The 24,005-nt window shown below is 40.9% G+C and overlaps 1 protein-coding gene across 1 annotated transcript in view; it reads right to left on the minus strand.

The window, feature by feature from the left end:
• The window catches only part of LARS2 (leucyl-tRNA synthetase 2, mitochondrial), a 267,199-nt gene that overhangs the window by 93,048 nt on the left and 150,146 nt on the right, over window positions 1-24,005 (minus strand). Inside the window, 1 exon segment of the mRNA XM_029589600.1 lies at window positions 2,457-2,740. Coding sequence (XP_029445460.1) covers window positions 2,457-2,740 — 284 coding nt within the window.

The following is a 24,005-nucleotide window of genomic DNA, read 5'->3' on the forward strand; positions in this document are numbered from 1 at the left end:
TGGGTATTAAGCTCCCTAGGTGAATCTTAGCCTTGCGCTCGCTCCCTCCCTTCTGGCCCTTACCACACACAATTAAAAATTGTACATTTAAAATAACAGATTTTACATCAAAAGAACATTCATAGTCTTCAGAGATAAAAATATCAAACACAACATGTATATTATTTTTACATGTACTGTTGTGGGGCCAAACTGAAAACCCTGCAAAAAAGACACTTGGAGCCCATATATATTAAGCCTATTGTATAGTGTATTTGGTGTAGGCTTGGCTCTCAGAAAACCATGAATAACCTGATTACTGTAACTCTCCCATACAAAAACTGCACTAACTGCCAACACTCAAACAGTAACAATCCTAACTAAGAAAAGGCAACACCAGGCCCTAAAACATCAAAACTCCTATTAGGAAAACAAAACAAGCCAGGCTGCCATTAGTCCCTACACAGAATACATGCCAGCAGAATATCCCACTTCAGTCACACATGAAGAACACAGACAGACCATCAAATACAGAATAAAAACACAAAGTATAAATACAAACGTGCAGACAAACTAAACTGGAAACTGCAAGAAGTCAGACTCTGTATGCAGTGCAACAGTATAGAAACAAAAAATCCATCATTCCTCCTAAAGCAATAATAAAATCAAGAAATATAACATCAATCTTAATAGTAAAACTATGCTAATAAAAATAAATATTTCAAATAATCATTCAATAATTAAACTCAAAAATTTGTAAAAAGTTCTCAAAAATCAATAAAATATTTCAAAACAGACACATCAAACACCACCCAATAATTAAAAACTAAGAATAAAAAAAAATGTCTCCACTCTCTATACCTGGGATCTTTTGATTTCCAGTCACCCTGAGATGTTGTATATTGGGGCACAAACTTTATCCTCTCTCTTTCACACACAGGCTCTCTCTCACACATGCACACATTCAGGACCTCCCCTTCTTTTTCTCAGGCTGTAGCCATGTTTGGGCCCACCGGGCCCTCTCTTCCGCTTCACACCCCCTTTTCTTTTCCTCATCTCTGACTCACATATCTCCTTACCTTCTTTCTCACTCTGCCTGCTTCTCTTCTCTCCCTTGTACTCTCCTCCTATTCATGCCCCCTCAGCCAACTATTCTCTTTAACTCACCACCTTTCCCCATCTCTGCTCCCCCTTTTTCTCCCCTTCTCACTTACCACCTCTTCTTCTCTCATACACTCAGCTCCTTCTTTTCCCTTGACTCCATCTCACTTACCTCCCTTTTTCCTTCACTCATACCATCTTCTCATACCTACCATCCCTTTCTTACATAACTCCTTCCCTTCTTTCCCTCCAGTCTTTTATTTCTTCTTCCTGCCAGTGGGGTGTGGAAACCTTACTGGCACAAGGCCATCAGTGCTTCTTCCAAGGAGCTTTTCCACCATGAACTTTTGAACCAGAGCGCTTTTCACGGCCAGTGTTAACTCAACACTGGCTATGTTTCGAGGATCTCTCTTCATCAGGAGCTTGTTGTTCCTCTATCCATGGTCATGTCCATCTTGTCATTCAATTGGGGGTTCTTTATACACAAACTATGTATAATATCGGCCAGTGTTGGGTTAACATCTTTGATCATTACTGTCTTTTGTCTTCTGTCATCCTGAAAACCTGGCCTGTTTGTGGCACTTGAGGCCTGGAGTTCGCCATATCTGCCCTAGACACTCCCACTCTTTCACAATCTTAAATTCACATTCCACCCTGATCTACTAATTAGAAAGTGATCACTTCCAATATATTTCAAGAGAAGGCTCCATATATTCATCATGTTTTGATACCTGTCCTTCACATAGGCAGGTTTGTTGGTAAACACCGTCTAGATTAATTTTACTCACATGACGACAGGTGGTTTATTCTGCAATTTCCAAAGGCCACATTCTGTCTTGCTACTACCATAAGATGTATTGTTAAAGGCACACCACCTTTATTATGCGCAGTGCAATCTAGATTAAGTAAACTGAGCAAAATCAAGGTTGGATCCAGTGGTTAGACAATGAATCCAAAAGATTATACAGGGCTTCTTAATTCACATTTTATTTTATTTGTTAAGAAAAAACATGACTTGCTCAGTTAATGGCTTTGAGCTACAGATACAATTTCCCACCCTTCCTACTAGGAAGAGCAGAAAGCAGAAACTGATACAACAAAATTCTAATAAAATGCCATAAACAATTAACTCTGTAAATCAAGAAAAGAAGCAAAACCAAGCAATCCACAAACTATGCTTTCACTACAGCCATATTACAGAAACTTTAGTTTGAATACACACTAGACAAGCTGTGAGTCTCATTTTTAGCAGCAATGCTGGGATAGGACTATGGACCCGTCAGTTTATGCAGTATTTTTATTTACCTGTGCAGGAGCCTAGCTGGCAGCAGAACAAGATGCGTCCCAGTACAGGTAGACACACCATAGTTACTTACCTGGGACAACTGCAGTTTATCCACTCTGAGACAGTAGCTAAAGGAGAGGTCCCCTTTCCCATGATAGAGGTGACACTGGGTAGTACTACAGGTAGGTGTTCCAGAGGAACTGGAACTGTGCCACAAGATGGACAGTGAATTAAGGGAATAGGTGTGCCCCAGTATCGTTGCCGTGAGATTAGCCAATCTCTTAATTTAACGCTTGTTCGGATGCCCCCAATTCCTTTATTTCTCGCTTGCTGCGTTATGAAATTCAAAGCATCTTCTCTGGTCATTCCAGTGAGCTGAAGAGAAAAAAGAAAAACATCCTTTAATTGCTACTACTGAAATAATGCATTTATTCCCACCATTAAAATACCAAGGACCAAGTAACTGTTTAACGTTATTGTTACAGAAGAGAGAATAAATCGGCAAATGTCATAATGCCTCTGTATCGCTCCATGGTGAGGTTGTATCTAGAGTACTGCGTGCAGTTCTGGTCACCGCATCTCAAAAAAGATACAGTTCCACTGGAAAAGGTACAGAGAAAGTCAACCAAAATGATAAAGGGGGTTGGAATGGCTTCCCTAAGAGGAAAGGCTAAGGAAGTTAGGGCTGTTCAGCTTGGAAAATAGACAGCTGAGGGAGGATATGATAGAGGTCTATAAAATCATGAATGGAATAGTACAGCTAAATGTAAATCAGTTATTTACTCTTTCAAAAACTACAAAGACTAAGGGATATTTCATGAAGTTAGTAAGTAGCACATTCGAAACAAAATTGGAAAAAATTATTTTTCACTCAGTGCACAATAAAGCTCTGGAATTAACTGCCTATGGATGTGATTAAGCCAGTTAGTGTAGCTGGGTTTGACTAAGGTTTGGACAAGTTCCTGGAAGAGAAGTCAAATTGTTAATAACCAAGTAGACTTAAGAAATAATCACTACTTATCATTGCATGATAGCAGCATGGGATCTTGCCAGATATTTGTCACCTGAAATGGCTGCTGTTGGAAACAAGATATTGGGCTTGATGGACCTTCGGTCTGATCCAGTATGGCAAATTCTTATGTTCTTATGACTGTAAGGACATCTAAAATCTAGATACAGGACTGGTGTCTCCTAACTAAACATGAAGCTAAACTTTTAAAGATGTAAATTTCCAGGTAAGGTCTTTATGCCATCTTAGAAAATACAGAATTTGATCTCAGTTTTGTGACATCTAATTCTAAGATGCAGAACCTACCCTCTGAAAAGCATTCTTATCGAGACCTTCCAAAGCCTTAACATATTTCATGTCATAAAGCAAAAGATCCTACACCTTAAATGAAAGGAAATCTGTTTAAATGTTTATAAAATATATCAGAAAAGGATTACAATGTCCTCTCTGGAAGAATGAAAATGTTATATGGTCCATAATTTTAGTCCCAAAATGGAAACTGAACATATGAATGTTTTTGAAATGGTTCGCACATCTGATCATTCAGCTAACTTTTCAAAAAGCTTCATGCAAATTAGAGGTCTAATCTGCACCAAAAGGACTAAACAACCCAAATCTTTTGTCTCTAGAGGATGAACTTCAAAAAATCTCTGAATGATAACAGTCATTACAATAGATATTTGGGAAATACTTGACAAAAAAAATTAGCACTGGCTGAAAAAAGTTATTGCATCATAATCATCGTCGTCATCTATTACATGCTTTTCCAACAGAAGAGCTCAAAGTGACATAGAGCAAGTTCAGATTTACAACAATGTTTATAATCAATTCTGATATAGGCAAATAAGATTAATTTAGTGGGGTGATGCAAAGTAAGGCACAGAAGATGGAAGTAAAAACAAGTGTAACAGGGTAACTTCTGTGGAGGCATAATGAGGTAAAGGTATAAGGAGAACCAGGGCTTAAAACAAACTAGTTCTGGTGAATGCAAGAAGAGAAACAACCGAAAACAGTGTATTAACACCTTTCAAAAAAATGTAGCAGATTTGTGAGGCAAGATTTCCTTTGTATAAATCCATTCTGGCTGTGTCCCATTAAACCATGTCTATATGTTCTTTGATTTTGTTCTTTAGAATAGTTTCCATGATTTTTGCTGGCACTGAAGTCAGGCTCACCTGACTATAGTTTTCCAGATCACCCCTGAAGCCCTTTATAAATATTGGGGTTACATTGGCCACCCTCCAGTTTTCAGGTACAATGGACAATTTTAATGACAGGTTACAAATTACTAGTAATAGATCTGAAATTTCATTTTTGAGTTCTTTCAAAACCCTGTATACCATCTGGTCCAGGCGATTTACTATTCTTCAGTTTGTCAATCTGCCCTACTACAAGTTCCAGGTTCACTGTGATTTGGTTCAGTTCATCTGAATCATCACCCTTGGAAACCATTTCCAGAACAGGTATCTCCCCAATTTCTCCTTAGTAAACACCAAAGCATTAAATTAGTCTTTCTGCGATGGTCTTATCTTCCCTAAGTGCCCCTTTAATACCTCTAGCATCTAATGGTCCAAATGACTCCCTCCCAGGCTTCCTGTTTTGTATACATTTAAAATTTTTGCCTCTACGGCCAGCTTCTTTTCAAATTTTCTCAGCTTGTTTTATCAATGTTTTACATCTAACTTGCCAATGCTCATGTTTTATCCTATTTTCTTCAGATAGATCTGTCTTCCAATTTTTGAAAGCAGTTCTTCTGGCTAAATAGCCTCTTTCACCTCACTTTTTAACCATGCTGGCAGTTGTTTGGCCTTCTTTACACTTTTTTTTAATGCATGAATATGACTGGACTTCTAAGATGGCATTCTTAAACAATGACACAATATCGGCTCTTGCACACCTTGTGTATTCCGGGTACCCCGATTGTAAACAATACCTCAAAATATTGGTACACCTGGTACTTTCTTTCAAATATTAAGGAATAGCTACAATGTGTTTGTGGGACCACTACTCACAGGGTCAAGGTATTTTTACCAGACTCTTTCTTATGGTTCTTGGTCCGTTTTACTTTGTATTTTTTTCAAACATTTTTAAAAAAATTTTCACACATTTTCAACACATTTTTTTGTAATTTTGATCTTTTTATGCCAAGCTGATGAAAACTCCAAACACAGTCACATATAGAAGTCTTTAAAGTTGTCACTTTTTCTCATTCCAGAGAACAATTAATTCAGCAAAAGTACTTATCTGCATATCCCAACACGATCGCGTTTCGGACCCCCACTCTTGAGGTCCTGCTTCAGGGGACAAAAATTTTCATCTTATTCTGTGACAAACAAACCAGTATGAAGTGTTCAATAGCTATATCCAACCATTTTTTTATATATAGACGCGATCCCAGCTTGGAATCGCCTTTCTTTGAAACATGGCTCATACCGGATGGCTTTTAAAGAGCTAGAAACGGAAGTCCCTCCCCTCCCTTACTCACTAATTGATTAAACACTGTCGCCAACTAGGTCGGATAGGTTCATAGGTTTACACAATCTCAGTTCTCCATCACGTCGTCTTCTTTCGCATCATCTTTTTTCAAAACCAGAACGTAACAATCCACGTGATCCAAACACCCTTCCGCTACTAGCGGGGTCCCGAAGACCCCGCTAGTAGCCATCCGGTATGAGCCATGTTTCAAAGAAAGGCGATTCCAAGCTGGGATCGCGTCTATATATAAAAAAATGGTTGGATATAGCTATTGAACACTTCATACTGGTTTGTTTGTCACAGAATAAGAAGAAAATTTTTGTCCCCTGAAGCAGGACCTCAAGAGTGGGGGTCCGAAACGCGATCGTGTTGGGATATGCAGATAAGTACTTTTGCTGAATTAATTGTTCTCTGGAATGAGAAAAAGTGACAACTTTAAAGACTTCTATATGTGACTGTGTTTGGAGTTTTCATCAGCTTGGCATAAAAAGATCAAAATTACAAAAAAATGTGTTGAAAATGTGTGAAAAATTTTTAAAAAATGTTTGAAAAAAATACAAAGTAAAACGGACCAAGAACCATAAGAAAGAGTCTGGTAAAAATACCTTGACCCTGTGAGTAGTGGTCCCACAAACACATTGTAGCTATTCCTTAATATTTGAAAGAAAGTACCAGGTGTACCAATATTTTGAGGTATTCTTAAACAATGTCCATGCCTGTTGTAGCTGCATCTTTCAGTTTTTCCTAATCATTTTCCTCATTTTATCAAATTCCCCCTTTTGAAAGTTTAATGCTAGAGCTGTAGAGTTACTTAATGTCCCCTTCCAGTCATTAAGTCAAATTTGATCGTGCTATAATCACTGTTGCTGAGCAGGACACATTTCATGTTGAAGATACTCTGCTACACATATCTAAATAACTTTATCAGGATAATGTAACCATGCCGCTTAATATACATGCGGATGGAAAATATAGCCAGCTGGGTCATGTTTCAATGCAGAAGGAGATTCTTTATGATCTGAAACAGCTACATTTAAATTCTGACATCTCGGGCTCATAGTCTGATTTTGAATGTATAACTTTCTTCTAGGTTGTTTTTTTTTTTTGTCATTAATGGTTTTAATTGTGTCCATCTCTTTTCCAGGATACAGTTACTTTAGGGGATAGGTAATATTCATTCATGATTCTTCTTTTTTTTATAGTGGGTGGGGGAAAGGGTTTGAGGGCTGGGTGATTTGAGGAAGGTTTGATAACAGTTCAAGAGGAATGACGCTTGCTCCAAGGGTTATGAATGCTCTTTGGTGTACTTATCAAAGGATCCACAAGATGATCTGAATGTTTACATACCCTATTTTTTTTTTTTTGGGGGGGGGGGGGAGGGGATCATTTTGAATTCAATGTTTGTATGCAATGTTATGTTTTGAAAATTTTTAACAAACAGAATTAAATATCAATGCACAGGAGGTGGGTCTCTTTCACTAGAAAAGAAGCTTTGGAACAAGGTGTCATGGGATGAGGATGAAAGGGGGTAGACTGAGGAGTAATATAAGGAAGTATTTCTTTACAGAAAGTATGGTAAATGCATGAAGCAGCTTCCAAGTGGAGATGGTGGCCACAAGGATGGCATCTGAATTCAAGAAAGCATGGGACAAGTATGAGGGATCTCTGAAAGAGTGATAAGGATTGTAGAGCTGAGCAATTGTGTGGATGGGCAGACAAGACAGGCATATGATCTTTTCAGCTGTCATGTTTCTGTGTTCCTGTGATTGCATCAACATTTTATGAAAGCACTTGGGTAATCGACATGGAATGGCAGTTACAACCTTAAATAGTTTATGGTACTGCTGCATCAGACTTCCAAGAAGGCTAGGGATAACCTGCATGGAATGACCTAAACATAAATGACCATTGGGAGGTCAGATGTTTTGGACAAAATCACCACTAATTTTGGTGGCTAAGTGGATTACTACAAAAGTTGATAATAAGACATGGAAGGAACTAGTGTACTGAAATAAGCATTGGACTTATAAGAAACAAAGATAATGATGAAAATGGCTAACATGACTTATGAGTGAAGGTGATGGAGGTCAGGTGATGGCAGATTTTACACATGTTTGGGGCATATGTGGAGGGGCAGTAGTAGGAATAGGGTTGACAGGTTGGGTAGAAGATGAAGTGGTTTTAGCTACCACCTTGTCACATTGCTTTGCCACCTTCAGATTGCCAGACACTATCACCCCAAGATCCCTCTCCCAGTTCGTGCATATCAGTCTTTCACCTCCCATTACATACAACTCTTTTGCCAAATCCTCGACCAGTTTTCAAGCTTTCTGAAATCACTTTTCATTCTCTCTACTCCTTCAGGTGTGTCCACTCTATTGCAGATCTTAGTATCATCCGCAAATAGACAAACTTTACCTTCTATACCTTCTGCAATGTCGCGCACAAAGATATTGAACAGAATTAGTAAAACTGATCCCTATGGCACTTCACTTATCACTGTCCTTTCTTCAGAGTAGGTTCCATTTACCATTACATGCTGTCTCCTGTTAGTCAACCAGTTTGCAATCCATGCCACTACCTTGGTGCCCACTCCCAAGCTTTTCATTTTGTTTACTAGTCTCTTATGCGGGACCATATCAAAAGCTTTGCTGAAAACCAAGTAAATCACATCTAGCGCTCTTCCTTGATCCAATTCTCTAGTCACCCAATCAAAAAAATCAATCAGATTTGTCTGATAGGTTCTTCCCTTGGTGAATCCATGCTGCCTCAGGTCCAGTGATCCACCAGTTTGCAGATAATTTGCTATCCTTTCCTTCAGCAAGTCTCCATTAATTTTCCCTCCACCAAGGTGAGGTAAACTAGCCTGTAGTTTCCAGCCTCCTCTCTACTCCCACTCTTGTGAAGCAGGACCACGACCACTCTTTTCCAGTCTCGTGGAACCATTCCCATTCCCAGAGATCTATGGAACAGATCTTTCAGCAGACTGGCCATCACATCTCTAAGCTCCCTCAGTATCCTGGTATGTACCTCATCTGGTGCCATGGCCTTGTCCACTTTCAGTTTTCCTAGCTCTTCCCATATATTCTCTTCTGTAAATGGAGTTTCATCTACTCCACCCCATCTACATTCTTATCAAACAGCAATGGTCCTTCTCCAGTTTCTTCGTTATTGAACACCCAACTTAAGTATTTAATATTTCTGCCACTTTTTCATCTCTCTCTTCTACACATTGCTCCTTGTCACCTTTCAATTTCACTATACCTCCTTTGGCAATCCTTTAATCCACTTGACCTTTTGCTTTCCTAATTTGTCTCCCTCAGTTTCACCAGGTATTCTTCCTCGTGCTCCTCTTTTTGGGATTCTTTATACTTCTTGAACACTGTTCTTTTTACCTTTACCTTTCAGCCACCGTCTTTGAGAACCAGATCGGTTTCTTATTCTTACTTTTGTGTACTTTTCTAACCTATAGATTTGTTGCCTTTGTAATAGCTTCTTTTGATCTGGCCCACTGTTGTTCTATCTCCTCCATTTTCTCCCAGTCTAGTTCTTCCTCCAGGTATGTCCCCTTTTTAACAAAGTCTATATTTTTGAAATTCAAAACTCAGGTCTTCATGTGACTTCTCTGTATCCTATTTGCGATGTCCATACTACTGGATGATCACTGGTGCTCAGGTGGGCACCCACCCAGACATTAGAGACATTATACCCATTAGCGAGTACCAAGTCGAGCATCACACCCTCTCTCATGGGTTATAGTACCATTTGTTTGAGCAGAACCCCTTGAAGGGCATTCACTATCTCTATTTCATGTACATTCCACAGAAGGGATTCTCCAATGAGCAACACTTTCCTACTTTTCAGATGTCTTCAATCAGATCTCTGTCCAGTTCTTCTGTTTGAGTTGGAGGCCTGTAGAACACAGCAGTAAAAATGGATGCACCATCTTCTTTTCTTAGGATGGTCCATTATGCTTCTTCTCTACCCCACGACTCTCACAGTTCAATTGCTTGGATATTGTTTTGGACATAAAATGCTACTCCTCTCCCTTTTCTGTCCTTTCTGTTCTTCCTTAAGTTATAGCCCTGGATGGCTGTATCCCAATCATGAGAATCTGGCAACAATGTCCAAGTTTGCCTCCACTATTAGGGCCTGTAGATCTGGAATTTTATTATCCAAACAAGCATTTGTGGTCATAGCTTTCCAATTTTTCTCCCTTGATTTACTGCACTTCCTAGTCACCTGTTTTGCTTTTTTGATCTGATTGTTATTTTCTCCTCCCACTTCCTGTATAACTTGAGGGTGACGTGCCAATTTCAGTGGCTACCTTTTGCTACGCCCATTCTCTAGTTTAAATGCCTAATATATGATCTGAATTTCTCACTTTGCATCCGCTTTCCTGCTACAGAAAATACCCCTTAGATATAAACCTCTAAGGAAGGTTCTCAACCCTGTCCTGGGGACCCCCCCAGCCAGTCGGGTTTTCATGATATCCACAATGAATATGCATGAGAGAAAATCTGCATGCACTGCCTCCATAACATGCAAATTTTCTCTCATGCATATTCATTGTGGATATCATGAAAACCCGACTGGCTGGGGGGTCCCCAGGACAGGGTTGAGAACCACTGCTCTAAGGGATATTTTTTCTGAGCATCAAGGTGTTTCAAATCACCTTGATTTGAGTTTTCAAATTCAGTGGAATCATTTTAGTTTTATCTAAATTAACTTTGTAATCAAAAACATGTCCTCTGTTGCGACAAGAAATTCCAGGGGGAAAAATGGGCTTAAGTACAAAAATTAAAATATTGAGACCAAGGTACTAACCTGTGGAATTTCATATATGTTAGTTGCCTGTTCATATGAAAGTTTTCAACAGATGCAAATGAGCTCTGTAGCAAACTTTTGCAAAAAGCTTTCAAGAGGGATACCAGCAAAAAAACAACAACAAAAAAAACCAAAACAAAAAACAGAACTACACTTCATTGAGGTAAGGTTCTATTTTTTTTTTTTTGCATGAAATATAACACTAAGCCTCTTTTTGTATACCGGTTTTCTTCAAATTCTTAAATAATGAGCTGCTTTGCATGATACATTTAAAACTAATAAGAGAAAATATTTTTTTTACTCAATGCATAATTAAGCTCTGGAATTTGTTGCCAGAGGATGTGGTGAAAGCTGTTAGTGTAGCTGTGTTTAAAAAAGGTTCGGACAAGCTCCTGGAAGAAAAGTCCATAAACCATTATTAAGGTAGAGATGCAAAAATCCACTGCTTATCTCAGGGATAAACAGCCTGGAATCTATCTACAACTTGGGATCCTGCCAAGGTGCTTTTGACCTTGACTGTTGGAAACAGGATACTGGGCTTGATGGACCTTTGATCTGATCCAGTATGGCATATCTTATGTATTTGCATTGCATCAGCTCATTAATTTTGAATTGAAATACAATTTTGCTCTTAGCAAATTACGTTAAATTTGTATTAAATTGCAAGACCAAAATCCTACAAAACTTCAAAAAAATGAGGATTCACTTGTAAAAATGTGCACAAACCCTGAAATGTTGGGGCTTTTGCATGTGAAGCCTGTTTGAAACATTTTTTGCAACTTAGCACAGAAACAACCAGATCTGCAAATAAAGCTATTTTATGTTCAAAGCCCTCCTCTCCTTTTATCCCCCTAATCTGTGGATAGTGCTGGTAACTGAATGTAGGTACTGAACAGCTCCCTGACAATAGGAAAAAAGCAAAGTAGAAAAGGAGTGACCCTGCCTTCTACTGCTGCTCAATGAAAATGTTTATGACAAAATCCCAGTAACTCGAATTATAGCTTTGGGAAGACAGCATATAAGATCGATACCCATTTTAGAAAATGGCTTCCTAAGCCAAGGGGTTCTAAGTACAAATTTCAAAAACAGCTATTCAGCTCTGTCAAAACTCCTCAAGTGTCTTATTAATTCCCACACAACGTCTGCCATGACCACTTGATGTTATAAATGTTTTGCATAATGTGCTTTTGATTCAGGTTCTATTTAGTTTTCGTTCTACATCATTCATTTCAGACATAGGCTATGTGGGATAATATATAGAAAAGTCTTTTTCTCAAATGAGGAGAAAATTGGTTTAAAAATCTGACAGTCAATTCCAAACTGAGGGCTCAATTTAAGCAATTTGAAGCCAGACACAAATCCATAAATCAATAGTTATTCTAGAAGGCTAGCGGAAGGAAACTGACTCCCCTCTCCCCACCACGTTATTCAAAGCTGGAGCAGAGGCCAAATAGCAGCAATTAGGGCAAGAATGAAAAAAAAAATGCAGCATCTGTGGCTCATTTTGCTCCAAGCTCTAGAATGATCTTCATTATTCCATTTCACTTACATACACCCAGCCACGAAGATGCTCGGGTGGTGCTTGGGCACCTATAGAAAAAGGGCATGGCATCGGTGAGAACCAAAGGCAAGAAGCCAATAGCTCCTACCCATGCTTCAATCACTGCTCCACCTTATTTGCAAACTAGCTGAAATACTTTGATTCCTATGAAGCTGGGGCAAATATTAGGAAAACCTCCATCACACACACACACACATACAAACACTAAACCCACTTACTACAGTGAGGAAAATGTCCGTCATTACCTTAACAAGGCACGTTGTCTGAGAAACTGCTGGCATACACCACCAGTATGTGTTCAAATGGCAATAAACATGTTAATATCTGCACATTCTTGACTTTCCACCCTTCACTGACAGAAGTCCTTGTCCATGAAGGGGTAACATTCATAGGATCCTGGCCAAGCACATCTATCCTACACGCACAATGCAGAATCCTCAGCCCCAGAATTGTTACTATGATCTCTCCCGCTCATAACTCCCTGGGCCCTTGTGTACCACATACAAGGGCTCCATCAATTTATCATCTACCTGCATCCTTGGCAGTCATGGCCTGTTTGACCATGAATATGACAACACAGGCCACCCGCAGAGTCACTAGGGCACATTGTTTACTGCTGCTCTTCCCTGCCATCTACTGAACACTGGTAACATGCCCTAGAGGGCCTTCCTTATCACTTACATAGAGTAAAGAAGCTGTAGAGCTTCAAACTCTTTAGGGTTAGCAAACACTGTTGACACACCCATCATTTGCTGGGAGAGATTTTGTGGATTTAGAGCTAAATTAAAAGGAGTGGTATAGCATGTACTAAATATAGTTTTCTTTTCTGTGTTTTCCAAACTGACCTGGAAAGAAATGCTGCTGATTTAAGGCAATAGGCAAAGGACTCTCCCTCTAGGATATAAGCTGAGCCCAGGGACGGACTGGCTTATCGGGGGATCGGGCAGGGACGGATTGGCCTATCGGGCTCCAGTCACGTGGTCTGCCGTGCACCGCCGTGACAGAGCCGCGCTCGGCAGACCACGTGATGTGTCCTGGGCCGGCCTGGGTGGCGAATACCCGGGCCGGTCCGACATCGTGAATCCGCCGCTGGCTGAGACACATGATCCCATCACAGCTACTATGGTGATTGCTATAAAACTGGGAAAGTAAGAATGGAGGGTCTTGTGCTATCACCCTATGAATATGTTCTTTTACAGGCCTCTTGTTTAATTCCATGTAGGTTTAAAAATGTGAAACAGAAGTGTACTTTGATGTGGTCTCTTGTCTGTCAGGCATGCTGGTATGCCAGAAGCTGTGGTGTTCTGTTTCTGCATGCTACAGTTCAAGCTTTTTTTCCAATATTGTATGCCTCTTGCTTGCTCTCTTGTCTACTGTGGTAGGTCAGAATTTCCAGTGTCTGTTTTGGGTTAGTTGGCATGTAATGGAAAGGCACCTATTACTATGGGAGATAAGGATTTTCTGATGTTGCTACATCTCCTATTGTTACCTTGTGATTCTTTGCTCTTCTGTATATTCTACCTTCCATACTAGATACCATTTCTGTCACTTACTTCTTTTTTCTGTTCTGTGGACTGTACAAAGACCATACAACTGCCTATCTATAGGACCTTACTCCTGCAGTCCAGATATGGCATCACTGGATGTATGCATGCACTGGGCTATGTACTGAATTGTAATTGAGGGCCTTTTCAGATAAGAAGCTATATGTGCTGTGTACCATCTAGCCTGGCTCTCCATGAATTTTTCACTGCTATATGATACAAAAATGTGGAGCACAGGTACTAACATAGTAACAAGTAGCATAGTAAATGTTGGCAGAAAAAGACCCATGTGGTCCATCCAGTCCGCCCAGGAAGTTTTTTTGTTTTTTAAAGGTAGCAACTGCCACTCTGTACAGGTTAATCTCAAGCTTTCTGTTTCGGGTATTAACTGCTTATGGGTGGTAACTGCTGCTCCATACAGGTCACCCCACTTAACATAGGTTACCCCTTTTCTTCTTTTCCATCCTTTAGCCACAATCGAGATCCTCTCTGTTTATTCCATGCCCTTCTGAATTCCATTACTGATTTTGTCTTTACCACCTCTTTCAGAAGGGTATTCAATGCATCATCCATCCTTTCTGTGAAAAAATATTTCCTGATGCTGATCCTTCCCCCTTGGAGCTTCATATCATGACCCCTAGTTCTACAGCCTTTTTTCCATCAGAAAAGATGTGATTCCTGTACATCATTAATTCCTTTCAGGTATTTAAAAGTCTGTATCATATCACCCCTGTCTTTCCTCACCTTCAGGGTATACGTATTCAGGCCCTTCAGTCTCATCTCAAATGGCTTTTGAAGAGATCTCACTATTTTGGTTACCTTTCTCTGGATCGTTTCCATCCTGTCTCTATCCTTTTTGAGATACGATCTTCTCTTTCAGTTGCATACCATGCTTGTTCTTTGGCTGGAAAAACCCTAATAACCAAGGATGAAGGAGAAAGCAGAGTTGCTTACCTGTAACAGCTGTTCTCCCAGGACAGCAAGATGTTAGTCCTCACAGATGTGTGACATCATCAGACAGAGTCTGGTACGGAATACTTTTGTCAACATTTCTAGAAACTGTGACCGGCACACTGAGCATACCCAGCATGCCACTATCCCCGCAGGCACACGGGGTCCCCCCTTCAGTTTCGTATCAAAAAATAAAGAAATGAGCAAAAAATAAAATAACAAAATGCAGACGAACCCAACTCCGAGGGGTGGCAGGTGGGTCTTGTTGAGGACTAACATCCTGCTGTCCTGGGAGAGTACCTGTTACAGATAAGCAACTCTTTCTCCCAGGACAAGCAGGATGATAGTCCTCACAGATGGGTGAATACCAAGTTGCAGGCTGCCCCCGGAGTATACAAGGCTAACAGACACCCAAAAACATGCAACAGGCACAACTACAGGGGAGCTGTTGGCAAGAGCAGGAGGCAGTCTGAACCAAATACTGGGCCCTAGGCAGGAAAAGTTGGGTTCTCAAGGCTTGGAACAGGATATGAAGGATGGACTGGCTGAAGAGGCTGCCCTGTCGACCATCCTTGTTCAGACAGTAATGTGCCGCAAAGGTGTGGAGGGAACTCCATGTTGTGGCCTTGCAGATTTCAGCAACAGGGACTGTATGGAAGTGGGCCACCGACGCTGCCATGGCCCTCACTGAGTGCACTCTCACTCGACTCGTTCCCTGTTCTCCCTGTCGAAGGAATAGAAACCACTCACTTTGTGGTTCTGGGGGGACGCAAAGAGATCATGTCCGGTAGACCCAACTTGTGGAAGATCGTGTCCGCCGAGGGGTTGAGGGACCACTCGAGATGGTGGAATGTCTGACTGAGACGGTCCGCCACCACATTCTCCGTCTCTGCCAGGTACACTGCTCGCAGGAGCATGGTTAGTAACAGGGCCCAGGCCCAAATCTGCACTGCTTCCTGGCAGAGGAGATAGGAGCCATTGCCCCCCTGTTTGTTCATGTACCACATGGCCACTTGGTTGGTTGTCTGTATCAAGATGACCTTGTGGGACATATGATCCTTGAATGCATAGAGGGCATATTGCATTGCCCAAAGTTCTAGGAAATTTATCTGGCATCTTGCCTCGGGCTTCAGCATGGGCACCCCAGCTGATAATGGAGGCATCTGTGGTAAGGATCACCTGAGCTGGAGGTGGCTGAAATGGTAGTCCCTTGCTCAAGTTAAGAACATAAGAAATTGCCATGCTGGGTCAGACCAAGGGTCCAGCAAGCCCAGCATCCTGTTTCCAACAGAGGCCAAACCAGGCCACAAGAACCTGGCAATTACCCAAACACTAAGAAGATCCCATGCTACTGATGCAATTAATAGCAATTAATGCTATTAATTGCTATTAATAGCCACTGCTATTAATTGATGCAATTAATAGCAGTGGCTATTCCCTAAGTAAACTTGATTAATAGCCGTTAATGGACTTCTCCTCCAAGAACTTATCCAAACCTTTTTTGAACCCAGCTACACTAACTGCACTAACCACATCCTCTGGCAACAAATTCCAGAGCTTAATTGTGCATTGAGTGAAAAAGAATTTTCTCCAATTAGTCTTAAATGTGCTTTTTGCTAACTTCATTGTTGGCTTCCGAGTCTACCAGGCAAGGGATAGCTAAAGCGGCTGGTTATCCAGACCAGTGCAGAGTTCCTGAGAGGCTTGGTGCCACTGGGAACTCAGGGTCCACTGTGTCACTCTCATGGCAAGTCGGGCCATTGGTGACATGCACGGACGCCATGTGGCCCAGCAGTCGCAATAACAGGTGGGCCGAGGCTGTCTGTCGGTGACGAATGGATCTGGCCAAGCCTGCCAGGGCATTATCCGATCGGTGGGTAGGAATGCTCTGGCCACTGTGGTGTCCTGGTCTGCTCCAATGAAGCTGAGCCATTGGAATGGCGTCAGTTGGGATTTTGGTTAATTGATAAGGAACCCCAGCGACTGGAGGACTTCGACCGTCACATGGAGGGACCGGAGGGCTCCCTCCCTCAAGGAACTCCTGATGGTGTGCCCCCACCACTGCCAAGCACTTGGTGAAGACTCAAGGTGTGGAGGCAAGGGCAAAGGGCAGAACTCTGTATTGAAAATGCCTCTGACCTACCACAAAGCGCAGGAATTGAAATATGGCGATGTGCGCGAAGGCGTCCTGCAGATCAAGAGAGCAGAGCCAATTTCCCTGATGAAGAAGTGGGATTAAGGTGCCCAATGAGCCCATTTTGAACAGCTCCCACCTCAGGAAAAGCTGGTCTGTGCAAATAGCTGTCCTAAAGATATCCACATAATTTTATCTGGATATTCATTGGAACACTTATCTGGACAAGTTCTGTTGAATATCCAAATAGCTTACCTGCTTAGCGGGTTTTTAAATATGGGGCTACAAGTGAAGGCCCAAAACTATGGGGGTAAATTGAGCCTTGTATTTTTATTGTTTTTGTGTTTATGGTAATTTATACCTGTGAATGAATTTTATTATAAACAGTTATTCTCTGTTGTTGGTATATTAACCATGGTGCCAAAATTCCCAAGCACTCTTAAGATAATGGGGATCTTGGCTTTGCTCCTTTTTGTGTTATTAAATACATATTTATGCTTTCCACAGTGGTGACATTTTGCAATTTTCTTTATTGCAGATATTTTTTTATTTGACATAACATAGCAAATGATGGAAGAAAAGAAATAAGACCATCTGGTCTACCCAGTTATTCCTGCTCATATTGCCAAGAACTTATTCCAGCTGCTAGTTATACAGTATGAGTGCTAATAGAGTATTGTTCCTTATTCAAAACAGCTTTGTAGTCTTCCTCCTTTGCATTCCACCCTCCTGGATAGATGAGCCTGCAAGATACCCTACTCAGTTCACCTCCAGCACTCTTCTCTTGTCTAACCACAAAGCTTTGGAATACATTTCTACCAATACTGGCATTTAAATCTTTACTAATTCACATTTACATACAAATATAGAAATGATGGCAGAAAAGGACCAAATGATCCACCCTGCTGCACTGTGCAGGTTACCTTCATGCTTATCAGTTTCCCAGACCATAAAAGTCAGGGCCCCTTGGATGCTGTTTGAATCTAATTTCCCTTAATCCTTGCCATGGAAGCAGAGAGCAATGTTGGAGTTGCATCAAAAGCATCAGGTTTAGTGATTAAGGGTAGTAAAAGCCACAAGTTACCCCATGTTTAACCACATGGTTAACCCCAAACCGCAAAAGTCATGACCCTCATTGGTTGCTGTCTGAATCCAATTCCTCTTTTCCCACTGCTGTTGAAGTAGAGAGCAACGATGGCGTTACATTAACAGTATCAAGGCTTATTTGATAAGGGTAGCAACTGCCACATCAGCAAGTTATCCCCAGTTACCCTCATGCACCCTTTTCTTCTTCATTTTCATTCCCTAGCCTTTATGGATCCACAGTATTTATCCCATGTTCCTTTGAAATCCTTCACAGTTTTAGTCTTCACCACTTCCTCCTGAAGGGCATTCCAGAACATTGGTTCTGAGTCGTCCTCCCTGGAGTTTCATTTCATAACCCCTAGATTCTATAGATTTCTTTACAATGGAAAAGGTTTGACAATTGTGCATCATTAAAACATTTCAGGTATCTGAAGATTTGTATCATATCTCCCCTGTACTTCCTCTCTTCCAGGGTATATATATTCAGATCCTTCAGCCTCTCCTCATAAGTCTTCCAGTGCTGACCCCACACCATTCTGGTCGTTCTTCTTTGGATTGCCTCTATCCTGTCTTTATCCTTTTTGCGATATGGGTACCAGTACTGAATGCAGTACTGCAGGTGAGCCCTCACCAAGGACCTGTACAAAGGCATTATCATCTCTTTTTTCTTACTGGTTACTCCTTTCTCTATGCAGCCCAGCATTCTTCTGGCTTTAGCTATCGCCTTGTCACATTGCTTCGCCGCCCTCAGATCTTCAGACACTATGACACCAAGGTCCTTCTCCCAGTCCGTGCACATTAGTCTTTCACCACCCATCACATAAGGCTCTTTTGGATTGCCACACCCCAGATGCATGACTCTGCACTTCTTGGCATTCTCAATGGTAAGAGGAACAAATAGCTCCCTTGAACCTTAGCTGAAAGGTAAAGCTAAAGGGTATTCAGCCAGTCAGTTTCAAGCCACTTAAAATAATTTTAGCCTTTATCTTAAGAGCTCATAGGACCATTTTAAGCCTTCCAAGGACCAATACTTTATCAACATTATGCTCCCTGCGGCAGCAATAGATCAGCCACAGAAGACAGAAAAGCTTGAACTGCATTAAATCATGGTGAATAGAAAAGTATGTAAAAATAAGGTATTTATGGCCTTTAACGAGCTCTAAAATAATTAAAAGAACAGTTATGTTTACCCTGCATTGTGAGAGTCAACAATTTCCTCTGTTTATAGAATGGAGACCTTTTTGAAAACAGCTCATGTAGAGCAAAACAGACCTGTATATAAGCAAAACCTATGTCCCATCTGTTTTTGAAACCAGAACCTTATGTAAAATGTGAACAGTCTTATAAGACAGCATCCTGGGTTTTACACGTGAAAATGCATTTTACCCATGTAAGTGGGCTTTTTTAAAATTGCTACAATATATTCTATTGAATTGTCAATAGGTTTTACCCTTGTTAAGTGCACTTAATGCAGATGGCTTTTGAAAACTGCTATGATAGTATATTACATTTGCAAGTGTAACTCCTTTGATCACCTGTAGTAATGCACTGAATTTTTAACAGGACACTATTTGAGATTATTATAATTTATGAGCTATATATTGCCAGAAAAGCTCAGTATTATGATGGTCTCTACTCACACCATCATGTGTTAAGATTGTGATGGTTCTTTTCAATCTCATTATATTAGATTGCTTCTATAGCTGTCTTATTGCTGTTGTTGCTGCTAACAAGGCTGTTCCTCAAATATCTGGCCTCCTTCATCCCCCATGATCTTTCCGGATGGTACCCCACCACCAATAACCTGCGACACCAGAGGTAGGCAACTCCAGTCCTTGAATGCTGCCAGACAGTCCGGTTTTCAGGATATCCACAATGAATAAATGCATGAGTTTCATTTGCATGCAATGGAAGGAGTGCATACAAATGTGTCTCATGAATATTCAGAGTGGGAATCTTGAAAACCTGACCAGTTTGTAGCTTTCGAGGACTGGAATTACCTACCCTTGTGGTACACTAACCTAGTAGACATGAAGAAGGCATAGCCTATCAGACAGACCCAGCTACATGAGCACCTATATTTCTGCTAGGACCTCCAGTCATCATTGTGCTTATAGTCTGTCAGACAGACCCAGCTGCTAGCTAATTCTATCATCACATGACCTTTCTGCATGTTTAGATATTTTCAACCACGTCAGGACTATTATTTTTGAAAAGTCTCCTTTGTGATATTTTGTATATTAAAGTGGATTTCTGGTATCTAAATCTTTTTAATTTCCTTAAAATCAAATTTCAGGTTTAAGTACAATTCTACTGAATTGCTTGACAATGCTTCTGTGAGGTTACTTGAAAAAAAACAGAAGATCAAACTAGACAACTACATGAAAATGTGTATCTTTACAGATGCAAGCAATATGCTAATTAAAATGGAAGGATGCATGAAGTTGTTCAAGAGACCACTTAACACACATGCATCTTGACACTTTAGAAATGAATTTCTCTTTGATTTGCTTAAAATCTTGTGCATTTCAATGGGGGATTTTCAGCACTGAAACTGGAAGTTCAGTGACCTTTCAAATTCCACTTCTCTTTTTGTGCATCTAACACCACCTGGCATAACTCTGGACTTCAATGCACAACCACTACCTTTGAAAATTTAGCAACCCATTCCCTGCCCTTTTTTACCCATATTTTCTGCATGTAGATAATGTCAAAATACTGTAATTCTTCTTTTTTTTTTTTTTTAGCAGAAACAAAGTTTGCTGGGTCTCGTAGAGCCTGCTTGTTGCTGGCTTAAAATCTAATTGGTCATCTCTTCTTTGCAATGAATTAACAATTAGTATATCTGTACCTCTGCAACAATTATAGGCAGAAGTGAATCTACAGTAAATGAAAGAATTGTTTGCATAAAATGGAATAAAAAAGGTGAATTTGGCATATATGGTCCTTCATGGTTTTCATGGGTAATGATTCAAATGGACTGAACCAAATCACGGTGAACCCAGAAGACAAATTTAAGAGTAGTAAATCACCTGGACTGAATGGTATATATCCCAGAGTTCTGAAGGAACTAAAAAATGAAATTTCAGACCTATTAGTAAAAATTTGTAAACTATCATTAAAATCATCCATTGTACCTGAAGACTGGAGGATAGCTAATTTAACCCCCATATTTAAAAAGGGCTCCAGGGGCGATCCGGGAAACTACAGACCGGTTAGCCTGACTTCAGTGCCAGGAAAAATAGTGGAAAGTGTTCTAAACATCAAAATCACAGAACATATAGAAAGACATGGTTTAATGGAACAAAGTCAGCATGGCTGTAAATTACCCAAGGCAAGTCTTGCCTCACAAATCTGCTTCACTTTTTTGAAGGAGTTAATAAACATGTGGATAAAGGTGAACTGGTAGATGTAGTGTACTTGGATTTTCAGAAGGCATTTGATAAAGTTCCTCATGGGAGGCTTATAGGAAAAATAAAAAGTCATGGGATAGGTGGTGATGTCCTTTCGTGGATTACAAACTGGCTAAAAGACAGGAAACAGGGAGTAGGATTAAATGGACAATTTTCTCAGTGGAAAGGAGTGCCTCAGGGATCTGGTATTGGGACCCTTACTTTTCAATATATTTATAAATGTTCTGGAAAGAAATATGACAAGTGAGGTAATCAAATTTGCAGATGATACAAAACTGTTCAGAGTAGTTAAATCAAGAGCAGATTGTGATAAATTGCAGGAAGACCTTGTGAGGCTGGAAAATTGGGCATCAAAATGGCAGATGAAATTTAATGTGGATAAGTGCAAGGTGATGCATATAGGAAAAAATAACCCTTGCTATAGTTACACAATGTTAGGTACCATATTAGGTGCTACTACCCAAGAAAGAGATCTAGGCGTCATAGTGGATAACATATTGAAATTGTCGGTTCAGTGAGCTACGGCAGTCAAAAAAGCAAACAGAATGTTGGGAATTATTAGAAAGGGAATGGTGAATAAAACGGAAAATATCATAATGCCTCTGTATCGCTCCATGGTGAGACCGCACCTTGAATACTGTGTACAATTCTGGTCGCCGCTTCTCAAAAAAGATATAATTGCGATGGAGAAGGTAAGAGAAGGGCTACCAAAATGATAAGGGGAATGGAACCTATGAGGAAAGACTAAAGAGGTTAGGACTTCTCAGCTTGGAGAAGAGACGGTTGAGGGGGGATATGATAGAGGTGTTTAAAATCATGAGAGGTCTAGAACGGGAAGATGTGAATCGGTTTTTACTCTTTCGGATAACAGAAAGACTAGGGGGTACTCCATGAAGTTAGCATGTGGCACATTTAAAACTAATTGGAGAAAGTTCTTTTTTACTCAACGCACAATTAAACTCTGGAATTTGTTGCCAGAAGATGTGGTTAGTGCAGTTAGTATAGCTGTGTTTAAAAAAGGATTGGATAAGTTCTTGGAGGAGAAGTCCATTACCTGCTATTAATTAAGTTGACTTAGATAATAACCACCGCTATTACTAGCAACTGTAACATGGAATAGACTTAGTTTTTGGGGTACTTGCCAGGGTTTTATGGCTTGGATTGGCCACTGTTGGAAACAGGATGCTGGGTTTGATGGACCCTTGGTCTGACCCAGTATGGCATGTTCTTATGTTCTTATCATATTTTCCACATGGACAATGAAGAAATTACCTGATAATTTCATTTTCCTTAGTGTAGACAGATGGACTCAGGTATTGTGCTCTCCTGATAGCAGATGGGAGACGGAGTCAGATTTCAAAGCTGACGTCACTCTACATATACCCGTGAAGTTAGCTTAGCTCTTCAGTATTCTCCTCGAAAAGCCTTTGTGGATATATGTTTGTTTAAACAACTTGATTAAACCTGAACTGGTTCAACTGATTTCCAACTGGAGACCGCCAGTGCTTTCGACCAATTAACCCCGACACCAGACCCACTATGGATGTCTTGAACTAGGGGTAGGTCATGGCTTACCCCTATTTGCTTAATCTCGAGGTATGTTATCTGAGGTTACTGTTTTCTGGGGCAGCTGTGGGCGGGATGCTGAGTCCATCTGTCTACACTAAGGAAAACAAAATTATCAGGTAAGTAATTTCTCCATTTCCTAGTGTGTAGCCAGATGGACTCAGGACCAATGGGATGTACAAAAGCTACTCCCTGCCAGGGTGGGAGGCTGCCCGATGCCCACTTAGTACTGCCCTTGCAAAGGCTGTGTCCTCCCGGGGCCTGAAATTCCAGGCAGTAGAACCTGGAAAAGGTGTGTATGGAGGACCTTGTCGCCGCTCGACAGATCTCGGCAGTCGACAGCAGCTTGGTTTCTGCCCAGGATACTACCTGGGCCCTCGTAGAATAAGCCTTAACTTGTAGAGGTAAGGGCTTTCCTGCCTCTGTGTAGGCCACCTTGATTACTTCTTTGATCCAGCGAACTATGGTTGCTGGTGAGGCCACTTCCCCTTGTTTCTTCCCACTGTGAAGAACAAACAGGTGGTCTGTTTTACGCACAGGTTCCGATCTTTCCAGGTATCAGACTAGGAGTCTGCCAACGTTTAGCTGGCGATGAAGGCGTGAGTCTTCCGAGTCCTTATGTTCATCTGGAGATGGTAACGAGATGATTTGGTTCAAGTGAAACTGGACAGTGCGCAGTTGTATGGTTCTAGGCATGAAGTTAAGGAACAGTTCCCGACAGGATATTGCCTGAAGTTCAGAGGTGTGACGAGCTGAACATATTGCCACCAAGAAGGCTGTCTTCAATGCTAAGAGACATAGTGACAGACTGTGTGTTGGTCTGAAGGAAGCCCCCGCTAGGAAGTCTAATACTAGATTGAGATTCCATAGAGGCACCGGCCACTTTAGGGGTGGTCGGAGTTGTTTAACACCTTTCAGGAAGCAGGACACATCTGGATGGGTTGATAACTTGATACCGTCTGCTTTGGCTCTGAAGCAGGCCAGTTCGGCAACTTGGACCTTGAGGGAGTTGGGTGACAACCCCTTCTTCATACCGTCCTGCAGGAACTCCAGGATCATGGGAACTTTAGCTGT

This window comes from Rhinatrema bivittatum, chromosome 2 (assembly GCF_901001135.1).
Source record: "Rhinatrema bivittatum chromosome 2, aRhiBiv1.1, whole genome shotgun sequence".
Classification (NCBI taxonomy): Eukaryota; Metazoa; Chordata; class Amphibia; order Gymnophiona; family Rhinatrematidae; genus Rhinatrema; species Rhinatrema bivittatum.